We start from the raw sequence: 17,530 nt of genomic DNA on the forward strand, positions 1-17,530 counted from the left end.
TTTCATGTTTTTTGTCCACATCTACTTCAGTTGTTTAGGAGAATGCTGCACCAAAGTTTGCTGTTCTGAAGCTCCAGAAATGTTTTGTGGACTATAAAACTTCACCCGACTTTCCATCAGCATGAGGGTGAGTAGATAATGAAATAATTTTCCTTTAATAACAAAATGAAATGTCATTGTCAATATGATAAACTGCAAAAGTGAGGGAAAAAGGCAGAAATGGTATTCAATCCATATTGAGCAAATTAACTCATAAGTAGATGTTTAAGTACCAGGACACAATTGTGCACCAGTGAAAAGGACAATAACTCTTCACCAAAGCCAAAGAGGACACCTACGACAACAATTATTGTTGTTGCTGTTAAAACACTGTTAACAGATTAAATTTGTTCTCCGTGGTTATGCCGATGAATCACTCATTTGAATGTAATTTAAAAAAGGTTTTCAGCACACCGACGCGGCTGTACATTTATAGATGGCTTCAAACAATGTAAGCTACCTGCTTTTTACATTCCTTTGAAAACATTAAATATGCAGGAGTAAAACATTCTGCCGGTCCTTTATCACAGAGATAAATGATTCTCCTGTAGAGTTAATTGCAATTTTATGTTTGACGCCGACAGGCTGACAATTACTGACACGGAAGCAGTTACCATGACGATGTGAGCCCAAACTTAGCGCTTTAGCAGCCCCTGATGATTTTGTTTTTAAAAGTGGTATGAGCTTTTCCTAGCTGACACCTTAACAGAAACTTTCAGCAGATTTCTCCAGGAAAAGAAGCTAAAATAATTAAAAAACACATTTGGATCATGAGATGGTAAGAGATGTCTCTTGGTCAGCTCGGACAGGATGTACCGACTCCTACAATACAGCCTCTTCTCACTTCTTGTGGCCGAATCCAGACACAGCCCACTTTACCCACACTGCTGACTCCTCCTGTAAAGCTGTTAAAGCTTCTTCAAAAATAAAAATCACAGGAAAGACTCAGTGATCACACGTATAAATAATCACTCTGGGTGGTTTTCAGTTTAGATATATGCCATTTTCTTCTCTAAAGGAGAATAAAAAACAACATGATTCATAAGCAGTATTTAAACCTTTAATTTACAAAATAAAAAGACACTTAACAGTCCAAATTATTCAGACAACTTGGCTTCCTCTGGGTTAGGAGGTTTCCTTTTAAGTGGAATGATATAGATCCCGTTCTTGGCCTCTTTTATTCTCCACCATCGGCCCAACCTGCAGAAAAACAGACAATCTTTGGATCAGAGGGTAAACAGACATCTTCAGCCTGATAGAGCTTAAAACAAAAATATAAAATCAAAGAAGATGGATAAAAACTTTTCTTATGATCCACTTGATTCAACATTTTTTAGATTAGACACCAGTTCTGAGGTCCACATCCAACTAAACCTTGTTGGTGAACATCTTCTAACAGAGCCTCAAACCCTTCTGTTTCTCAGTCATGAACAAAGTGAATTAATTTCAATCATACATTGAAATCAGAGCAAATACTACCAAATATTTAAAATGTTTGAGTGGGATAATTCAATTTAGATGATGAGACTGGTTGTTGGAAGTCGTATTTAGAGACGTTCCTGAAAATGAGTCACCGTAGCCCTTTGGTTATATTAGACAGTCATCTCTGACTTATCACAGCACTTTTGTTACCTTGAAGGCAGCAGAAAAACCACGAAAGAGACTAATATACATTCAAAGTAAAGGCTAATTTATGCTCAATGTTAGATACACATACGGTTACGGACAGAGCCTTCTGTCCCATTTCATCTGTATTTCTGCATGTTGTCTGAAAGCGTAGGAAATACAGACAAATGGAGCAGTACCTCCAGTAGTCATGGGGGGGGCAGTGTGGCACTGTGGCCAATAGTTCAAGAGAGACACATCCACAGGACAAAACGAAGAAGTTATAAACCGGACGGATGGTGAGAAGTTTTAACATCTCGTGATGCTACTTCAAAGGCCCGGGCACAGAGATTATAGTTACCACAACAGTTACCACAGAGCAACTGGGAGGAGATTGGACGGGAAATAAATGTGGGTGAGTGGGACGGTGGCGAAGGAAAAGTGGAGGTCTGTGCGAGATTTGACTCTGAGTGGAGCCCTCTGTTGGTTGTATTGCTTAACATCCATGCCAATGTGAAGGACGCATGAAGTGGGCAGTGACTTTTACATCGTTTGAAACAAAAATATATATATTGTTGGATGTAAAGGAAGCATAAATGAGCTGTACGGTGAGCACCATATGTGTAGCATGAAAAACAAGTACATACAGTATTTCTACCTGGGTGGTTAAGACAAATAAATTCTGCACCACAACTTGATAGCATGACCAGTAAGAGACATCTCTGTTCTTCATCTAATCTGCAGCCAACTGGTTCTGTCTCTTCATTAGAGAACAATGTTTGTTTATACAGAATTCACTGAAGAAAAATCTTTTCATTCAACAATATATAAACTTCCAAATAGTCACAAACTGAGTGACTCACTTTATTGCTAAATTCTTTCCAAGTTTATTGATTGGCATGTTTACCACATAGGAGTCGGAGATCACCAGTCTCTTTAAGATGTACTGCCAAAGGCAACAACAACCTCTGCAATTCAAATTGTGTGGCAGGTTTTTAATTATCCATTGTACACCATAAATAATAAACATCCATCATTATGCGTTTCTGGTATTCACCTAAAGGAAAGTGAGGAAAGTGTGACACTACCCAGCAATATATTCCCGTTATAAATAACTACTTGCGAGTGTTTTTCCATTAACTTTTCTCATCTAAAAAAAAAAAGTGAGGCTGCACTGAGAAAAATGTTGAATGTATTGAGACAGAGACTGAGAGATGGATCACCACTGCCATCTAGTGGACATTTCATTCACTGAACATGAACCTACACTGACATTTAGTAGTCAAAAGGAACTCTACAGACAGTTTCTATGGAAACATGATCATTAGTTCAGTTACCTGTGCTCCTGTCCGACTCCTGCCACCAAGAACTGACCGGAGCTCGAAAACTTCAGACTGTTCACAAACCCGGGCTGAAGAGAAAGCAGACGAAGACACAAAATGAGATATTTCCTAACTGCTGTTGTGGTAGCTGTAAATAATTTGCGTAATGAGCTTAAAAACTTGTTCAAAATCGTAACCATCGCGAAAAGAGAGGAAGAAGTAAGAGCTTACCACTGTTACAGTGAATAGAGGCTCCAGTGAGCGGTAATTCTGTCCACACTTCCACAGCTGCACCTGGGAGTTGTGTGAACCTGTAGAGAAGAACATTATAAATTAATCATCACTTTATATCACAACAGACATCTTAAGTATAGCTTAGATACACATAACTGCATCAAATGCTCTACTAATGAGTGTGGAAGACAGTTAATCAGGACTAGATTTATTTATTATTACACTGATTAAATTCTAATTCATACAAGACAACTGAGAAAACGTTTACTTTAAAGTGTCTTGTACAAAATAATAAAGTGCGAGTGAGTATGTGTGTTAGGAAGAAGCTGGTAAGAAGGACTCTCACAGCCAGAGGCACCTGAGGCGACTGTATCCGAGTTCTGAAGCGCCGCGACCGAAGCCACCCAATGAGGCTGCTCCAGCCCCGCGTCGCCATGGCAACCGTGAGCCTGCTTCACTGTGCTGAGAGGCTTCTTCTTGTTGACACTCCAAAGAGACACGGAGCTGAGGTCGTTGGGGAAAATTGAGAGAGGGCACGAAAGAGAAAACATGACTGGATCTGTTAACGCCAGATACAAAACTGTAAATGAGACAGAAGAAAGCAAGCTGCAGCTGCCTCACCCGTCATCAGCTCCTGTTATCATATGCTCCTCGTTTATGAGCTGGATACAGTCAATCGAACCCCTGTAGGAAGACAGAATAATGATGAAGTAACAGATGACATCAGTCTTTCTGCGTGCTCACAAGAACTATGTGACAAATGATGAATATTAGCAGCTTTCATGCAGCTTTCTGAGATTAAAATCCAAGCACTTTCACTGCACCTAAAGCATTTATCATTACATCTAAACTGTTTTTACCAGCTGTTCGTATCAACTTTAATTAAGTTATAATCATGATAATTTAATGTTCACTAATTGTTTTTCAACTCCAAGAGATAACAAACACATATGATGACAGGAAAGTTTTACTTTGAAGATTTTTGGTTTACATGAGTGATTGTACAGATGAAACACTATGATTATGAAAACTCAAACATTTTTCAAATCGTTTCTTATTCTGGAAACCTTTTCTACTGACTGAGTCACTGTAACGACGCACTAGCACTTCAGTCACTGCTGTGTAGATAACTGGCAATTTGCATTGCAGAGATATGTGAAATCTGTCAACTTGTTTTTGTCTTCTCTTGTCATTTTCAGCCTAAACTCTAATGTTTGAAGATATATAGTTGACCACAGTGGTGCGACCTATCTGATGTTTCTGCTGTGCTTATTTTATACACTGCACTGCTTTACTGGTATCTGTGATAAACCAAGAATACCCAAGCGCGACAACTCACTAACTGCTAGTTTTGGAGAACTCCATCTTTATCAAAGAGAGCAGAGAACAGCACAAAGTCTCACACATCAAACATCATCACCACAGCACAGTGTGTTGTGATGAGTGCTGTCCTTGGTTTTTCTTTTTGATTATTCAGTGCATTAAGGATTCAGCACTCCCCATTCAAGCAACCTTACATTGTGCCTTATTTCTATGTTTACAGGGTGAAATACTCTCTCTCAGTTTAGACTTAATATTCTTTCACTGGTGATTTTACTTGGTTTCTACTTATCATGCTCCATCCCTTTATGAATCTAGTTCTCTCATACTGTCCAAAATATTTTTTTCAATACTTTGGGTCTAGTCTTAGTATCCTTCTCTGATTTGTTATCATCATATTTGACTTGTTCCTCAAGACAAATTTCACAGTTTCACAATTGCTCCCAGTAAGATCTTTAAGGGTAAAATCCTGTGTGTTTACTTCTCTGCATAGCTGTGCTCCTACACACCTCATAGCATTCAACACAGGATATTACTTTCTTTAAAAAAACAAAAACAAAACCTTTAATCAGTATTCATTCTGTTACCGTTAGTGTTTCACGTTATTATTTTTCCTTTTAAAGAATAAATAACCAAGAATATTAAAGATTTTGGGACAATTCTCTTGCTTGTATTTTTATATATTCAGAAGTTGATTTTTAGGAATATTAATTAAGATTAATGCAGAATGCTAACTGCATTAATCTTTACATGCATAAAGCAATAAGCAGTATAAGATAAAAGTGACAAAAGCCTCTATGGTAAACATATAGACAGATAGCATTAAATGTTTTTACATTATGAATCAGTTTTTTTTAAAACCATTTTTAACCCTTCAAAGCCAAAAGTGAAAAATGGGTTCCTCATCTTTGAATAGTAATACTCCTTTACTTGACTATTTTAAGATGTGTCTATGAATTAATCAGTGTGCCCAACTGTGTTTTCATGTGGCTCTGACAGTGGATCAACACATCTGAAGTCAACAGTGTAAACAGCACGACACTGAAAGACCAGAGGAAAGACAGAAAGAGACTCACTCGTGGCCGTGGAATACCAGCTGAGATTCCTCGGCTATCTTCCACACCCTCACAGAGCGATCTCTTCCTCCCGCAGTCACACAGCGCTCACGGCTCAAGCTGTCCAGTCCTGTGATGGCGTCCTGATGCCCAAAGCTGCGGCACGTCACAGTAATAAAAAAGTCAAACGCTGATGCTAAATGCAAGTGTTTGGCAGCAAGAGATTATTTTTTTTCTGATTGGTTACTCACAGAGTTTCCACGTATGCATTCTCGTCCACGTTCCACACCTTTATTGAGCGATCATGAGAGGCGCTGTACAGGTCATGAGTCCCCTTCCTGAATGAAAGGCCCTGAGGAGGGAAATACACTGATGTGATTCACAGAAGGATCTCTGATTTCCTGACAATTCTGTTAAGATAAAAAGAAGTTATTCCATGCAGAACGTACCGACACGGGGCCTTTGTGTCCTGTGAATTTATACAGATGTTTACATGTTTCTGCCTCCCAGATCATGATCAGTTTGTTCATGTCTCCAGTGGCCTAAAAAAGAGGTTGAAAAAGACGCTTCTGTTACACCATTATGTAGCACTTTAGCAATGCTGACTTTATTACGAAACGGGAAATTTAAAAAACAGAACATGATTCTTAAGCTTTTTTTGTATAAATAAACATACATTTCTTCAGCTTATTTCAGGTTATGCTGAGAGAGAACTGCTCACCAAGTATTTTCCATCTGATGATACAGCCATACACAAGATATGGGCAGTATGTCCAACATGCCGATCCTCTGTGCCTTTCCTTCCACCATGTATTGTGTGCAGTTTCTTCCCACTTTCAACATTCCCTGCGGACAACAGAAAAAACAATGAACTGACACTGCCAAATCAGACCATTAGCCAGTATCCAAAAAACCCTTTTCCCCTCAGTTTTTAAACATACATCCCTTTTGTATTGAAACAAAGGATTTTCAGGATGTTAATAAATACTCACATTTAATGATGGAGCAGTCTTTGGCAGCAGAAAAGATGTACTTGTCATCAGAGGTGATGACCAGACAGGTAATTGGAAGCTTGTGTCCTCTCAACACTCTGATCTCTGAAACATCTGGTGGCATGAGCTAAAAGACAGAATTAGATTTTAATAAAAAGTAAGTTTGTTCATAGACAGCTCTTTCTCCTAAAGTTTTGGAAATGCAATGTAAACGTTCTCATACTCACATCTTTGGCAATAAGTCGCTGAAGCTTTCCTTTCTGTTCAAGCTGAGGGGAAAATCACACACAACAAGCCAAGATCAGTAACATAGATCAGTGTATGGCAATTGATCAAACATATTATATCCAAAAACAATTACAGGGTCTAAGATCAAGGACATGGGTTTGGTTTCTTACGGAGTGAAAAACAGATACTACGTACTAAAAGGGCTTTTTCTTTTTGCCAAATAAACGTGCAGTTACAGTTGTTACACTCCAAGCAGACTACTTGACAGTGTCGACTTTTCAAATCAGAAGAATCACAGCAGAATGTTTTGATGCCTCACTTCACTGTATCAAAAATCATGTGACCACTCCAAACAAGGCCTTGATGGTCACCCTCATATCAGAGAGGTGTCCTGTTGGTTTTCAATATGGGATCTCCTTGTAAAACCACTTGTATTAGTGGAGTCAGTCAGAAGTGAGTTAGGGTCTGTGATAAGTAAAAATTACATTGTGACCCTGCCATTGGTTTTTCAACCTTCTTTTTAAACTGCAATGTTCAATGGTTGGCTCAATTTTATTTTATACTACAGGAATGGGGGATTTCAAGGATGCCCCTGGGAGTACTGCTATCGAGAGTGGAGCCATAAGGTGCTTTCAGTGGGTGCATAAATATGCTGCAAAAGGGGAAACTGGAGGGGACTTGTGATGGGTGCCATATCTCATAAGGAAGACAAAGTCCTCATGAAACATACTGCTGCAAATTCTAAGAAATGAACGTATCAACATTTTTATCTGCTCAGAGGTTCAATCACCTGGATTATCATAGCTGTTCATTGTGACAGAACAGTGCAGGGTGAATACATTATCAAATTGAAGCTACACTGTAACTTAAACGATTTGTAGGAGTATGGGCTGGTGGTGGTCAGAAAAAGTTATTATGAAAGCGAAGGTGCCATGTCAATGTCCCCAGTGACAGTTACAATCTTTAATACAGAAGACACTCTTACCACTTCTTCTTGAAGTCTTCCAGCAATCAGATCAGTCTCAAAGGAGTCTTCTTCTGCTTTCTTTTCCTCTGATGAGATCAGATCACACAATAAACACATGCAGGTAAACACTGTAAAGTTAATACCTCTATGCTGTATAGGTAATACAAGCTTACCTTCTTCCTTTAGCTGGTCGAGGTAATTTTTGGCTAATCTCAGCTTCTTCTCCTGTGGCGTTTCATCATACTCAGTCTCTTGATTGGACTGTCTTTTCTTGGACGCTACATGACTGCACAACGAGAAATAACAAATTACAATAAATTAATTACTGCTAGATTAGCTCTGTGCTTTGAATTCAGGACCATATAGCTATCAACAATGGATAACCCAGAAATTAACCTCTCTGTCTCAGAGTCACTGGAAATCTCTTCGTTGTATTTGGAGGGCTTCTTTGCTTGCACTTTGCTTTTTCCACCCGAGTCGCCATCACCCTGCAGCAGAAGAAAAAAATAAAGGGTTTGTAATGACACTCAGTTAGTTTACATCTGTGCGTGACACCGTCTAAAAAGTATGGAAAACAGCTGGCTACATCGGGTAAGACGCACGAGTCAACCTGCTGGTTAGCTAGCGATACTGTGATTTAGCTTACTTGCTAACACGCCAACACTCTTACCTTTCGTTTCGGCGCTTGTGTATTTTTTCCCTTTTTGACAAACTTGGGGTTTTCTTTAGCCTTTATAAAGAAAGACGAAGACATGGTGAAACGCGACAGACAGCGTTTCAAAGTAAACGATAACTATAAACTGAGTTCACTCCACAACTTTCTATGCAGCAAGTCAACATTGGAACCCACATGGGTGCACTGCAACCGAACTAATATGATGATGTCACGTTTGAAGACACGCGCTGATTGGCTGATCTCCTCAACTGCTTCTAGATGTCCCGCCTTTTGTCAAAACTCTGAATTCCCATTGGTTGAATTACGAATTGAAGATTCGCAGGAAACTGTACTGGGGAAAAATACTTCCCTCGGGGAATACGTTTTCGCAGCTTTGTTCCGCACATAATTGTAAAAATATAAATTTCACAACACAATACTCTTATACACATGCTTACCATTCACAATAAACGATAAATATAGGCGCAGTATTTCACTCGTATTTAACCGGAAATATTTCGCGCGGCTGTTGAAAAAGAGCCGTTATAGTGCCAGGATCTATTTACTGTATTACTGCAGTAGTACTACTACTTCCTCTACTACGCAGTATTTCCATTTACTGCGCTGCCTCTGTCCTCAGTGAGTGTGGGCACAGTTTATCCTTGAAGTCGAGCTGAGCGGCCAGGTGAGCCTCCTCTCAACCGTCTAACATGAAATACCATGTTTTTGCTGATGTTATTGAAAGACAGTATCACTTAGTGGACCCAGCTGGAGGCAATCTGGGGGCTAGTAGGAGGGGTTGAGGAGGCAGGGGGAGGGGGATGCACCGTGAACTAACTTTTCATTTTTGTATCGCATCAGTGGGTTTTAAAAATTGAACAAGCAGCGTTGAGCGACCCACTAAAACTTTAACTCAAAAGTTTCACTCCATCTTGTGCACAAAAGCATTTACTTCTCGTGTCAACTGATCACATCTTCACCCTCTCCAGATATATTTTTTTCATCCACATGCCACCCAAGAGAGAAGCAGGAGCGACTCCAGCACAGCCACCAATCAAGATGATAAAAATCGGCGGTGATGCACAGGAGTTTGGCTGCGATCCAACGGAGGATAAGTACAGGATGGCTGAAGAGTCCAGCTTCTCTCCTTTTCCCAACAATGAGGTGAGAGTTTGACTGAAATGTAAAACAAAGAAACAAACAAACACAGCTGTTGTTTACATTACTACACGTGGAAATTGTTCATGTGATTTCTTCTCAGCATGAAAACATTGAGTTTGATGAAGAGCACGTTTCAAGTCCAGGCATCAGAACAGACACCATCAGTCTCCTCATGAAGATAGAGCAGCTGCAGGCACAGCTCAAATATGAACGCAGATGTAGGATTTTGGCTGAGAGAGAGTTGAGAGAGCTGAAAGGTGGGTGGAATAAGATGACGAATACATTAAATTACTACACTAAAAACAAAACACCTGTCATGACCACACAGTCTGATTACTGTATGCGACTCACTGTAATCATAAACAGGACAGTGCTGCAGGTACCACTGAGGTCAGTCCTCTGTCACATATTTGTAAATTTGGTTTACAATCTGCAGTTAAACACATACTACACATCAAGATTTAAGAAACGTTTGCTGTGCAAGACATTACACAAAATTACAACGGCACTTCCTGATACTAGAAAAATAAACGATATGAAAATAGCAATATAAAAATCAAAAGGTATTTCAAAAAAAGTTGATTGTAGCTGCAAATAAACAATAAGTTGTTCACAGCATACTGTAATAGAATAGATTTTTATTGTTTGTCTAAATAATTTGCAAGAAAAAACAATTAAGTTTGGTATTAATTAAAATATCACTTAAACAGCAATTACACTTCCAGTTAAAAAGTAACCAAACCATCTGTCTCCAACTGAGCACTAAAATTGTGCTTTTCTTCTTGTGACGTTTTTAAGTAGGAGGTTTGGAAAGAGTTGATCTAAATGCAGAGGGACACCTCAGTGTTTTAATCTTCAAACAAAGGTTTATTTCTCCGAAATCAAGGAATTTGTGAAATTTAGATTGGAGCACAAAAAAACACACCGTTGCATCAATACTGCCCACGCATGTGAAGGTGGCTCAGGTGATCTTAATCAAGTAAACGAGGTGTGATCAAGAGTGAGAAAAAAAAAAGCCGATGAGGAAAGAGTGTGAGGAAAAAATGAAAGAAAATAAGAATCTTTACAGACATTTTCCTGTAAATTTGAGCATCAACTTGCAGAATGTTTTTCAGGAAATTACAGTGAAATTACAGACCTGTTTTTTTTTAAAAAAAAAGCATTATCAAATGGTTTGAAAGGGATGATAAGTGTTTTAAAAAAGTAACACTGCAACCCTAATGTTGGGAGATAAAAAATATTATTGAGCAGAAGAATGATTTTGTGATTTTCAAGATAGTTTCTTCAGATTGGTTGCTCGTTAATCAAAAGTTTTTAGGTGTTATGCTCAAGTCCTGACAGATGTAGACATGCCATCAAATGATTTAAATTACTTGCTCTGTTTCAGTATTTCTATGTGATCTGCTGCTTTCCACAGAGATGAACACTCTCATGATGCAGATGAGGCACACGGCACACGAGCTGCGAGTCACACTGGATCACGTTCTCCAAGGAGGTGAAGCGCCGGGTGCAGCACAGAACTCTCAGGATGAAAGTATCTCTTTCCTGAATGAGCCTGAGGCGGAGATGAGAGCAGTTCATGAAATCCCAGAGGTCAGAACAACAGCAAGATTTTGGGAAGAATGCTTAACTCGCACTTTGTTATTAGTTTTTTTTTTTTTCCAAGTTTTACTTCAGTATAAAAATCTTGATAGTTTTTAAGTTCTCTTCCATCAGTAGCAGATACTTGTACAAAAGCAGTGGTGTCACATTCAGCCAGTTTGTAGCTTACTTTTTTTTCCCTTTTTTGTCCTCAGGACGAGCACAACTTCTTGTATCTATCCGAGAGTCTTCGAGTGCAGAAAAATCTTTACGAGCGCATCGCGGAGATCGGCGACTACAAAAAGTACACGTCAGCACTGCTGATGATACTTTTTGACAGAGAAACATTGGCCACACACTCTCTGCAGGGCCGGAGGACCACCTTTACTGGGGAAGATTGCCCCAAACCTCAACTCCCGCCTGAGATCTTGAGAGGTTTAATCGGTAAGATTGCACTGTTGGATTTTAAGCACACAGATCGTCTTCGTGGATGCTCAGTTTTTATGAATTCTATAAAGTAGAAAAAACATTTGTTTGTTTCTTCCTTCTAGATCATGTGGTAGTCAAGTTCGGTGTCGATCGCAGCCAAATAAAAACAGCAATCCGCACAAAGTTGAACAATGAGGACAAACTGTTGAAGAAGAGACTGGGTTTCGTTAAAGCTGAAAACAAAGCTGTTGTTGAACCAAGCTTTTGCCAAGATGCTTCACTCCTGCCTGAAAATGGTGAATTGATGAATGACTCTTAGTTATAGCCTTCTGATGCTGCCTTCATCTGTTGGTCACCAGTATTTCATGTCTGATAGAAATGTGTGGCAGGTTGTCTTTTTTTAATCCACATCTAGTTTTTTCCTTCCAGTAAGTTATTTTTTTAACACTTTTTAGAATACGTACTTTTTCACTTAGACAGTTTGTTGTCTCTCGTGTGTTCAAAAAGTGTACAAGTGTAACCTGGTGACCAACCAAGACGTTAAAAAGCACGATGAAGTGCCACATTTGTAATCGTCAATAGTCAAAACAACAAGTGTTCTTATTTAATTTGAGGTAGTGATTGTGTCTAAATGGCAGGTCTGTGACGGTGGCCTTTGTCGAACATTTATACTGGTGTAACTTGTCAGTCTGGAGCCGTTTGTGTGTTTTGAAAGTAGGACATTGTGAAAATGTTTAAAGTGATATGGATGTGATTTGTTCTCTGTTGTTCATGACAAATTGTGCATTACAATAAATGGTACTGTGTGTTTCTAGAATAGCTTTTTTTGCACATGCACAGTATGCTGTAAGTGGTAATTAATCTCCCTGCTTCCACAACATCTGTTTCATCACTTCTCTGTTTTGTTGTGCTTAACCATATAAGGGGCCAATAAACATTGAAAACTGATTCCTTCTCTTATCTTATCTTGGACCTTTCCTTAAACCTTTCCTTAAACTACAGTATACAGTATGCTCTTATGGGAGTAGTTATGTTTTCCAAGCAACCAACAGATGTCAGCGCAGAGCTCTGTGTCAAGCTCTTTTGCCAGCAATGTTATGAATTCCCAAAAGAATACAGCTGCTGTGAAATCTTTTACTTTAAGATCTCATGAAATAAGATCGACTCTGTTTAAAGTAGGAAATGTGTAAATCCAACCAATACTTTAATGTCTGTTTATCCTGTCAGAAGCTCTGGAGAGAAGAACAGAGGAGAGTGTGTGAACACAGAGACATAGTGGACAGTGTGTGACAGTCACTGCCACATACTAACTGATGAAAGAGTGTGTGTGTGTGGGACATGGTTAATGTCAGCTGGTGGCCGTTTGATAGAGTCATCTTGTCTTGAAAGATGTGATTTGAACAGCCACTGACGGCTGGCTCCTCCCCCTCCTCTCACTCCATCCAGCTGTGCGGTCTCAGTGGACGCACATCAACATCACCTCTCTCTCTGGTCATGTCAGCTCTCTCTCAGGATCCTGATCTGTTTTTCACGGCTTATCACAGTTTTTGCGTAATTCCTTTCCTGACTGCTGAGTTTGATGCTGTTAAAGGATCCAGAGAGGAGTCATCACCATGACTTGGATGTACTCAACTTTACAAGACAAAGAGGAAAGTTTTTGGAGGAACTAAGGTCAATGCTTCAAATGCAAGAGTTGCTCTGTAAGTTTCTGTTTGAGTAAGTAGTTAATGGTCACCTTGTTTGACAATCAGCAGAGTTGATATGAAGGACGCTAAGAATATATTTGCTGCATTTGATTAATAAAGACAAAAATACAGTAGACTAATTGTTAATGTGATGTTATCAATCCAGTTCCTGAGGTTTAGTTCTGAACCATTTCCAAATAATTCTTCCACCGTTCCTCTGTTATAGATGTCTGTGGTTGACATTAAGATAAACAAGAGGCCTGAGAAATCCTACAAGATAGTTCGAGCATCAAATGTCAGTCTTACACAATCAGAAGGACAGGATCAGATGATTTTAAAAACATGTTGAGCAATGTGGCATTATATTCTGTCCATCGGGTTAAAACAAGAGCCTTAAGACATTTAAGAAACACTTAAAGAACTGGTATTATCAACCAGTCTAACAAATATCAGAGATTTCTGGTGGTTTTGAACATTAACTTTAAGCATTATAAATAAAAAACAGACAAAAATCGCTCCAATGGTTCCTCCAGCCATCACATAACGATGGAGCCAACCCTACTAAACCTGGTCAAGATGGAGACTGCTGCTGATTGTCATTAACTGGACTTAACTATTAAAATATCAGCATACTTACATACAAATGTTGCTAAATCGAAATTCTTCCAGTAAGATGTTTGTCTTTTATTCCTCGCTGTAATATCCTCGAATGATGTTCTATATTTCTATGTAAACTTTTAGATATTTTATGCTAACATTTATTTTTCATTTCATATAAAATGAGTGGTAGTCATTTGGACTGCATATCAACTTAAATGCATCGAAATTGGTTATTAACATAATTAAGAAGGTCATCATAAAGGCTGGGATTATGGGGTTTCCCTGTACAGACTAAATGCTCTGTAGCATAGCTTTGAGAGGGATTAAAAGACCTACATAATTCCCTCATCCTCATTATAAAATAGAGAAATTCTCTGCTAATGGTGATTTCTTTCTCAGTCGCAGCAGAGAACACATACAGCAGAGGTGAAATCCACCATGTTTGTCCCTGTTGAATTAATAATAACAAAAGGTTTCTGAGAGCTAATTAAACTTGAAATTACTGGCGGCTGAGAACGAGCATTCTCTTCAGAAGTAAAACGTGGCCTTTGAGGATGCAGAAAATGCTGTGCTGCAACTGGAACATGATGGAAAACGAGGACATCCTTACATAATGTGCATGAGAATGTACATGTACTAGTCCTTCCTGGGGATAAATCTCGCTGCAGACGTGGCATGCCAATAGCTGTCCACCAGAGAAGATTACAGTCGGGGAGAGCATCAGTGGATCCCTGGCAGAGAGCGAGCACATGTATTTAGGACACAGCATTCTCCACTTAAAACCTGATTATGATTATCAGCACAAGATGGTAGATGCATGTATGGGGAGGCATTAAAAGACAACACAGAAGGAGCAAAAGCTGTAAATGTACAAATGTGAAGACAATGTTGATATTTGCAGCATTTCACACACATAATTTACATCCAGTCAGTGCTTTCTGGTTGTTTTTCATATGAAGCTACATGAGAATCGTGGGGTCAAACTTGTCCTGGCGAGAGTTTTCCTCTTTGATGGAGCGGTGCAGGGTGACACTGAACACATATTAATCAATGCAGCCGGTTCCCCGCAGCTGGGCTAAAACAAGCGCACTCATTATCTTACATTTCAAAAGGATGGGGACGAACGGAGGAGAGCCAGGGTGTCCTCCATGAATTATTCCCATTGATCACATCTCTCCCTCACTAAAAGAGATAGAGAGCAGCCCTTCTTAAATATTCCCACCGAGGTTAATGGTTATTGATTAACTTCCCAGTATCTTTAAGCAATGTATGTGTGTTCTCTTGACGGTTACGAGGCTGCAGCGAGGATCTCTGGATGTTTATCATTATGCATTTAATATCAGTCGCTATATGTGGAATGATGATGATGAATAAAGTTTTAGGCTCAATCCCAATACAGCCCTTGCCCTACCCTGACACTACTTCTTGTGACTCTTCTACAGGATAGAGGAATATCCTTTACTGGGGTAGGGCTAGGAAAAGCCTTAGTAATTGTGTAAGTGTAATCAATTCTCAAATTTTCAATAGCTCAGTCTCCATGTCATTGTTTGTACTACAGACAGACATTTACCAGGCAGAAAAGGTAAAAAAAAAAGATGATATTAATTGCCTTATGGGAAATATAGGATTGAACATTTTTGGCCCATACTAGTGACTAAAAGATAAGATATCTCAGTCATAACAGCTTTGGTTTTAACCACTTCTCTAAAATCTGTGTCTCCTGAGTCATCCATGTTGACAGAAGGGCAATAATAAATTGCTTCCCTACCCCTTTAATGTTACTAAATGTATGTGTTCCTAAACTAAAAGATAGGACACAAACATGTATCTAAATGAATACCAGTGTTGCTCCATATCCGTTGGATGTGTAAACAGGAATCTGTTTGCTAACACGTTCATCAACTTAAAAAGGTATAATATGTGTTGTGTTGCCAGCTTGTTGCCTTGCTGCTGCCATGGCTACAGAACAAGTTCTTGCAGATTGTGTTCATTGACTATAATTTGCCATAAATGTTAAATATCCAGTTTTAATGGACTTTATTTTCTCCAACATAGGAGTGAAGTGTATTTGATCTGACATCTGAAGGACCATTCGGACTCATTACAGAACAATGGGGGAGTCTGCTGTGTGTGCTTTGAGACCTTTACTATGAATCATGGAGGACAACAGTTCATCCCTGACCCCTGAGTACAATGACAGCACAACCATTTGGGCGCCGCTGCCCTCAGCTCCCAGCAGACAGCTGGGCACCCTTCCCAACCCGCAGACACGCTTCAAGGACCTGACAGGGATATTTTTCATGGTGACCCTGAATGTTCTGGCACTTCTGGCCAACACTGCTGTTCTGGTTGTTGTCATAAAAGCGCCTCATCTCAGGAAATTTGCCTTTGTGTGCCACCTGTGCGCAGTGGACCTGCTGTGTGCCGTTTTGCTCATGCCTCTTGGGATTGTGTCCAGCTCTCCGTACTTTGCTCGTGTGGTGTTCACTGTGTTGGAGTGCCAGGTCTATGTCTTCCTCAATGTTATCCTCATTGCTGCCTCTATCTTTACCATCACAGCCATCAGTGTGGAGCGGTACTACTACATCGTTCACCCGATGCACTACGAGGTCAAGATGACGTTGAAGCTGACTGCAGCCGTGTTAGTGATGGTGTGGGTGGCCTCTGCTGTGCTGGGGCTGTCCACCGTGTTTGGATGGCCGTCCTACGGCAGCCTGAGCTCCATCAGTGCTGCACACTGCTCGCTGCATTGGAGTCACAGTGACCACAGAAAAGTCTTCTCTGTGCTCTTTAGTGTCACCTGTTTCTGCCTGCCTGCTGTGGTGATTTTTGCTGTGTACTGTAATGTGTACAAGGTGGCCCGTGTGGCTGCCCGCCAGCATGGGCCTCTGCCCTTGTGGACGAACAGTCAACTGAAGCATCGCTCTGACTCAATCAACAGCCAGACTACCATCATCACAACCCGAAATGCCCCACGGAGGATAATGCGCGACCGGCCTTTCGGTGGAGGTAAAGCCGCTCTCACTCTGGTGGTTATCGTTGGCCAGTTTCTGTTCTGCTGGCTGCCTTACTTTGCCTTCCACATCTGCCTGACAGTAGACACATCGCCCAAGATTCCTGATGACCTGGAGGAAGCGGTCACCTGGCTGGCATATTCCTCCTTTGCTATAAACCCATTTTTTTATGGACTTCTTAACCGGCAGATCAGGGAAGAACTCTGCAAGCTGAGGCGCTGCTACTCAGCACGACCCGTAGAGCTGGCTATCTCCAGCCATGAGGGCTCAGGCCACGAGAACTTCCTGCAGTTCCTCCATCGGACTAGCTGCACAACAGAAACACGTGCAAGCTTTGTTGCATCCAGTCCCAGAAGTACTCTGGATCAAACTGGACAGACTGGTTTCAGGATACCAGGACAGATCCCAGAAGAGTTCAGTTAGATATACCTCACTGTTGTGCCACAGCATTAGCCTGCAGGACTATTAATGATCACACACACAGGAGTTAACAGGGTCAATCTGTATAATTGTCAAACTCTTTCAGCATATTTTTTCTTTATTCCCTTTCTTTATAGGCACAAAAAAACTTAGTTAGGGTTTGGGAGAGATTGTGGTTTAGGTGAGAAGGATCGCTCTCTCGAGATCTTTTGTTGTACTGGGT

At 40.2% G+C, this 17,530-nt stretch overlaps 3 protein-coding genes across 4 annotated transcripts; 2 read left to right on the forward strand and 1 right to left on the reverse strand.

Moving 5' to 3' along the window:
* Nucleotides 1–1,085: 1,085 nt before the first annotated feature.
* On the reverse strand, nucleotides 1,086–8,618 carry rrp9 (ribosomal RNA processing 9, U3 small nucleolar RNA binding protein). Of its 2 annotated transcripts, none has more exons than XM_073469259.1 (15): nucleotides 8,433–8,618; nucleotides 8,159–8,250; nucleotides 7,936–8,048; nucleotides 7,781–7,848; nucleotides 6,795–6,836; nucleotides 6,568–6,694; nucleotides 6,297–6,421; nucleotides 6,025–6,117; nucleotides 5,827–5,927; nucleotides 5,597–5,731; nucleotides 3,822–3,884; nucleotides 3,559–3,704; nucleotides 3,198–3,277; nucleotides 2,982–3,055; nucleotides 1,086–1,239 (listed from the first exon to the last, which is right to left on the reverse strand). In XM_073469259.1, exons 1-15 carry the CDS (start codon nucleotides 8,514–8,516, stop codon nucleotides 1,137–1,139), a joined length of 1,446 nt encoding a protein of 481 aa, XP_073325360.1. In that variant the 5' UTR covers nucleotides 8,517–8,618; the 3' UTR covers nucleotides 1,086–1,136. The 2 variants fall into 2 exon arrangements, with proteins under 2 accessions (XP_073325360.1, XP_073325359.1); XM_073469258.1 differs by having other exon boundaries at nucleotides 3,547–3,704.
* Nucleotides 8,619–9,026: 408 nt separating this feature from the next.
* On the forward strand, nucleotides 9,027–12,536 carry LOC140998217 (uncharacterized). The gene is made up of 6 exons (XM_073468420.1): nucleotides 9,027–9,102; nucleotides 9,407–9,581; nucleotides 9,679–9,835; nucleotides 10,996–11,171; nucleotides 11,375–11,603; nucleotides 11,711–12,536. The coding sequence occupies exons 2-6, from the start codon at nucleotides 9,426–9,428 to the stop codon at nucleotides 11,905–11,907; spliced, it is 915 nt and encodes a 304-aa protein (XP_073324521.1). The 5' UTR covers nucleotides 9,027–9,102; nucleotides 9,407–9,425; the 3' UTR covers nucleotides 11,908–12,536.
* Nucleotides 12,537–16,029: 3,493 nt separating this feature from the next.
* On the forward strand, nucleotides 16,030–17,310 carry LOC140997473 (probable G-protein coupled receptor). Its single transcript, XM_073467391.1, has one exon. The coding sequence runs from the start codon at nucleotides 16,030–16,032 to the stop codon at nucleotides 17,308–17,310; it is 1,281 nt and encodes a 426-aa protein (XP_073323492.1).
* The last annotated feature ends 220 nt before the right edge of the window (nucleotides 17,311–17,530 follow it).

Source organism: Pagrus major, chromosome 6 (genome assembly GCF_040436345.1).
Source record: "Pagrus major chromosome 6, Pma_NU_1.0".
Lineage (NCBI taxonomy): Eukaryota > Metazoa > Chordata > Actinopteri > Spariformes > Sparidae > Pagrus > Pagrus major.